The 5,433-nt window shown below is 60.9% G+C and overlaps 2 protein-coding genes across 2 annotated transcripts in view; one reads left to right on the top strand and one right to left on the bottom strand.

Moving 5' to 3' along the window:
- Positions 1 to 817: 817 nt before the first annotated feature.
- Positions 818 to 2,366, bottom strand: FAHD1 (fumarylacetoacetate hydrolase domain containing 1). The gene has a single exon (XM_004706145.2). The coding sequence runs from the start codon at positions 2,106 to 2,108 to the stop codon at positions 1,443 to 1,445; it is 666 nt and encodes a 221-aa protein (XP_004706202.1). The 5' UTR covers positions 2,109 to 2,366; the 3' UTR covers positions 818 to 1,442.
- A 300-nt stretch (positions 2,367 to 2,666) lies between these two features.
- The window catches only part of HAGH (hydroxyacylglutathione hydrolase), a 6,113-nt gene continuing 3,346 nt past the window's right edge, over positions 2,667 to 5,433 (top strand). The window contains exon 1 of the mRNA XM_004706144.2: positions 2,667 to 2,739. Within this exon, the coding sequence (XP_004706201.1) occupies positions 2,667 to 2,739 (73 nt within the window). The remainder of the gene's footprint in view (positions 2,740 to 5,433) is intronic.

Genomic DNA, 5,433 nt, shown 5'->3' with positions numbered 1-5,433 from the left:
GAGCACACCACCATTCCCCTGAGTGCAGCTCTCCCCTTCCATGTGGGGCCTCTTCAGAGAGAACAGGGTGTCTGCTGCAGGTGAGCAACTCTCATCTCTGCATCCAGAAACAGGGCAGCAAGAAGGCTGTGGTGCCAGTAAGACCACAGGCTGTCCTTACTGACAGCAAAGGATCCTCACACACTCCGGGAGACAGCATGGACAGGAAATGCATAGAACACCCATGGGTCTGGAGGGATGGCCACCAAACTGTTAACTGGCTGCATGTGGGTGGGTTACATTCAGGGTAATCCCCCCCACCCCCCTTTATGTTTCGACTCAGCAGTAATGAACATGTAAAAGCAGCTAGCTGGGCAGGCATTTAGTAAACATATCCTATGCCGGGAGGTCCTGAGGAACAGGCTATAAGTGGAGGCTGCATCCCCTATAACAGGCTGCAGCCACCACTGAGGCCAGACTTGAGGTTCCGTCTCTACACCTGTTAGGGTGCCTCACCTGGAATCAGAACCTTCATCTGTAAACCACACATTTTTGTGGAGGATGAAACACCACGCACCTGTGGTGCCACGTGCTCTGAGAGTAGTGGCCCCTGTTACCAACACATGCTTTCAGGGCCCAGGGGATGCCCTTGGTTCAGACAGAATCTGCTGCCCTTGTTTGTAGAGAAGGGAGGCACACCTTGAAGCCTCCTTATCCTGGGTGGGAGAGGAAAGTGCTGACAGAGCCCAGTGCTCAGGAGGCCAAGGCCAAAGACCCAGAAGGAAGTGTCCCTCCCCCACTACTGGAGGCAGGCAGGGTAAAGAAGCACACCTTTAGGGCAGATGAGAAAACACATTTATTTGGAAAGTAATAGTTTCAAAATTCTCTTCCAAACCCAGCCATGGGCCAGGTGGAGCCCCTATGCTAAACAGGTAAAACATACCAATCCTTCACTTTTACTAAGGACAATTGTGAATCAACTTGCTTGTGCAAGTGGCAAAGATCGAATTCTTCTGACAAAAACACTCCCACTGACATCACCTACCAGCTTAACTCATCAGGGAGGCTGCCAGGGCCAGGAATTGGCCCCCAGAGAAATTGTGGAGGGAAATCTGAAAAGCACTGGGCTTCCTTTGCACATTTTGACTTGGATCACTGACACCCTAGATCTGCCCAGCTCCCAATTTTCAAGCCAGCCTTTTGAGTATTTAGTTAACAGCCTCTCTGCTCTTCCTAAGGGGCCATCACGCCTCCTCTGCTGTGGTCTCTCCCTGAGGACAATCCTCTTGTCCACCACTGGTCTTGAGTCTCTGTAAACCACACGGTTGTGTGGAGGGCCGCCTTCCTTGAATTGATGCACAGCGATCTGATCAAATATATTTAAAGTGATTTCTCATCAAAGGATTGTAATAATTCTGCCCTCTCCTGAAAACTGCTATAAAGTGAGGGGGCTTTATAGAAACTCAGTAATTGGGCCTTTCCACCTTAAACTTCATGGTGAGGACCCCGTCTATGCCAGCCTCGATTTCGTCGTTCTCTTCCACGGGCCCGACTCCCTTTGGCGTCCCGGTCAAGATGATGTCGCCTTCTTCCAAGATCATGACCTTGGAGACGTAGCTGATGATGTAGGGGATGGAGAAGATCATGGAGGACGTCTCCCCCTCCTGCCTAAGTTTGCCGTTAACCTTGAGCCAGAGGCGCAGCTGGTGCGGGTCGGGGATCTGGTCCTTGGGCACGAAGGCGCTGACCGGGCAGGAGGACGTGAAGCCCTTGGCCAGGGTCCAGGGCAGCCCCTTCCTCTTGCATTCCTCCTGCACGTCCCTGGCAGTCATGTCCAGGCACAAGGCGTAGCCGGCCACATAGTCCATGGCCGTGGCTTGGGGCACCGCGCGGCCGCGCCGGCCCAGCACCACGCCCAGCTCCAGCTCGTGGTGCAGTTCGCGGCTGTGCGGCGGCAGGAGGATCGGGGAGCCCTCGGGGGCGTAGGCAGTGGACGGCTTCAGGAAGAGCACCGGCTCGCTGGGCACAGCGCTCCGCATCTCGCGCGCGTGCTCCGCGTAGTTCCGGCCCACGCACACGATGTTCTTGCCCCACTCCCAGAAACGGGACAGTGGCCTGGGCGCCGCCATGGCGTTTGCGGGCAAAGGGGCACGCGCCCCGAGTCACGTGGGCACGCCGGCGCTACGGCTGCCCCGAGGGGTCACAGCACCTCCAACCCGTCCTGTCGGCCCGTCCGTCGGATCTGCGCTTGACCTCCCGGGAGCCGCTGTCCGGGGACTGCCTCGCTGCTGCCCGACCCAGGGAGGCCGGTGTGTCCCCAGAAGCCAGCGGAGGTTAGCTGGCAGCTCTCGGGGAGCTGACGCCGCTTCTCAGACTCTGGCAACCAGGTCCGGCGGGCCGGCTGCGGGTTCGACCCGCGCACTGGGGGCGGGGCCTAGTGGATTGCTTGTTGGGGGCGGGGCCAATATCGCGGCCGAGGATTGGCGAGTCTCAGAGAAGGAGGTGCTCGCGGCCACTGATTGGCGGGGGGCGGGGTGGCACTCGCGGCCGCAGATTGGCGAAGGGCAGAGTGGGCGGGGCGAGCGCGCTTACTGGTTGGGTGGGGCGGGACGGCGACTACTGGTTGGCTGCGCCGCGCCTGCGCCGGGCGTGGTCCATCCCCCCAGCTCGCGCTCGCCGTCCCGGTCATGGTGCTGGGCCGCGGGCTGTTCGGCCGCCGGAGCGTAGCTGTTCTGGGAACGTACGCTCGCCGCAGCCTGGGTAGGTGACAACGGGCGAGGGGCGCGGTACCAGCGCGGAGGCGGCGGGCCTGACAGGGCGCTGTCGGGCCGGACGCGAGGTCCCACGGCAGGGCACCTAGCGCAGCCCCCGGGGCAGAGGTCTCTGCAGAGGCGCGCGGTCGGGCGGCTCGCCAGGCTCCGGCTCCTGGAAGCGGCCGCGGCCGAGCCCTTTGCTGGCTCGGCTCACCCTTCGGGGTGTCGCGCGCCTGCCGCGCTCCGGCCGCCAGCAGGCTGTGGCCGCGAGCGGGCGCTGCCTTCGATCTGCACGGACGCCTAACGCCTGGCGCGGGGTGGGGACTGGTCAGCTGGGCGCCAGGTAAGGAAACGGCTCCGGAGCCCTCCCTGGACCTGCCTGGCCGCCAAGCTAAGACCGTCGCCCGACACTAGGGACTGGTGAGAAGGGGGCTTCCCTGTCTCCCCGGATAGAGCACAAAAGTTTGCATTTCCATGAGCCATCCACCACAAGCCCGGAAGGCCCCCGAAATAAGCCGTATCGTTTCCTAGTATGAGCCAGCAGAGGGAGCCCTGGTAGCGCGGTGCATTAGGCATCGGGCTGTTAATCAGAAAGGTGGGCAAACCGAACCCACCAGCTGCTCCCCAGGAGGATGAGGCCATGGGCTCAGTAAAGATTGACAGCTTGCGAAGCTGTCTGCTCTGTCCAAAGGCTGTGGGTGTTGGCAGTCATTCCTAAGGACTCCTGGTGGCGCTGTGGCTACACTGCTCCGCTGCAGCTGCTCCGGTAAAGATCCACAGCCCCAGAAACTCCCGGGGTCGGTTGTGCTCCGCCCCTTGGGTGGGAACCAGCCGGAGAGCAGAGAGTGGGTTCAGCTGGGAGGAAAGACCTGCAGAGTCATAACCCTAAGGTGACACCACCTGAGTTAGGGTTGCCAGGCCCCCACCCACCTTCCTTGGGCCTCTCTCTGCAGGGGGTGGGGGGCTTGCTGCCCATCCAGTGTTCAAATTGACATCGTCCTGTTGCTGTGTTCCAGTGGGGTTTGGAACCCAGTTTCTTCTCTCGTCAAGTGCTCTCGTAGCCAGCCGATGTGGCTGTCGGGGCAGGTGGTTAGCTGGCTGGGTGTGCAGCTGGGTAGCACTTTCTGGAAACCTACTACATGCTCAGTATCGCGTCGGAACCAGGGAGGGGCCTCATCACCGGCTGGCAGGTCCGTTCCCAAACCGAAGGGGTGTGGTGTCAACCACAGGGAAGGTAGGAGGCTTTGTGCTGAGTTCTCCTTCCATTTAGCCCAGCGGGCATGTCCGGGCTGCTCGTGTCAAGAGCCGGGCAGGTAGCAGGTGGGGCCGTCCCTGATGTCCCTGTGGTGGGCTGTTCCTCAGTGGCCCCAGGTGGCAGAGCAGAACTGCCCCAGAGAGCTTCCCAGGCTGCCATGAGGCAGTGGGCTAGGCATTGGGCTGCTCACTGAACGCTCATAGGTCTGAGCCCCCCAGCCACTCTGCAGGAGAAAGAGGAGGCTGTCCAATTCTGTACAGACAGCCTCAGAAACCCCATGGGGCAGGTCCCTTCTGTCCTGTGGGGCCCCTGTGGTTAACGTGCCCCCCCACCCCCGGCCGTGGATGGGTTTGGCACACTGGGGTTCAGTCTTTATGGGAGCAAATCACCAGGTCTTTCTCCCGCAGCACCACGGGGTGAGCTGCCGACTTTAAAAGTCCCTAGGGCTTGGTGGCATTTTCGTCTATGTGTTGAGTTTCCCAGGGAGCTGACTGCCAGGTCTTTCCTGTGTGTGGGTTGGAGCTGCCAGCCAGCACTTTTGCCTCCAAGGCCACACTGCTCGCCCCACCCAGGTGGAAAGGACCAGCCTGGACACACTGGCTGACAGGATTGCAGGGGCCGGACAGAGCCTGGTGGAGACCCTGCAGGGACAGAACCCCCATTGCAAGCTGGGGGGCTGGCAGCCTTTCCAGGTTCTGCATGGGCCTTTGGAGGGAAAGGAGTGGGGTTCCTGGTGGGCTGCATGCGTGTTTCCCATCTGCAACCTGGGCCCTGCCCAGGGCAACCTGGAGAGGAGGAAATGCCGGTCTGTTGTAATCCCATGTGGGCGTGGGCAGGGCTTGGGGAGGTAGGGCGTCCCTGAGCTTATCTATCTGTGGGCACCAGGGGCAGACCTGCCGCTGGCTATCAAACAAGAGGGAGGGGAGCCGGCTTCCCCCGTGCAGCACGGAAGCCACCCTTGGGGCCCTTTGCCTGCCGTGGTGCCAGGTAGGCTGGGGAAGGGTAGGCCGTCCATGGGCCACCCGTGGGGACTGTCCGCTCTCTGAGACTCTTTGGGGAGCGCCCTTGCGCAGTACATGCTCGGGGACCCAGCGTCTCCCGGGGGCAGCTTTTGCAGGGTCTCCTCACTTCAGCCTGATGCACTTCTGCTGGCCCACCTGTCTCTTAACACACCTGCCTGCTGTTGTGGGGACGGGCTGCCATCTGGGTAGATGCACCTTGACCCTTGGTCCTTTCCCCCGCTGGCTCAGTCAGCCAGTAATGCTGCCAGTAATGCTGAGCCTTCCTACTGTGTATGGGAAGCCAGCGTGGCTGACTCCCCACTCCCCAGGACTGGCGTGTGTGAGGCACCCCAGCAGGTACCTGAAGGCCAGTAGTTCGAACTCACGACAAGGCCATCAGCTTCTGGAAAGCTGACCAGGCACCAAGACACCGGGAGCAGCTCCC

The sequence above is a fragment of the Echinops telfairi genome, unplaced genomic scaffold, assembly GCF_000313985.2.
Source record: "Echinops telfairi isolate 266 unplaced genomic scaffold, ASM31398v2 ScPeMD7_5;HRSCAF=22, whole genome shotgun sequence".
Lineage (NCBI taxonomy): Eukaryota > Metazoa > Chordata > Mammalia > Afrosoricida > Tenrecidae > Echinops > Echinops telfairi.
The sequence above is the reverse complement of the archived record's forward strand: the minus strand, read 5'-3'. Positions and strand labels throughout refer to the sequence as shown.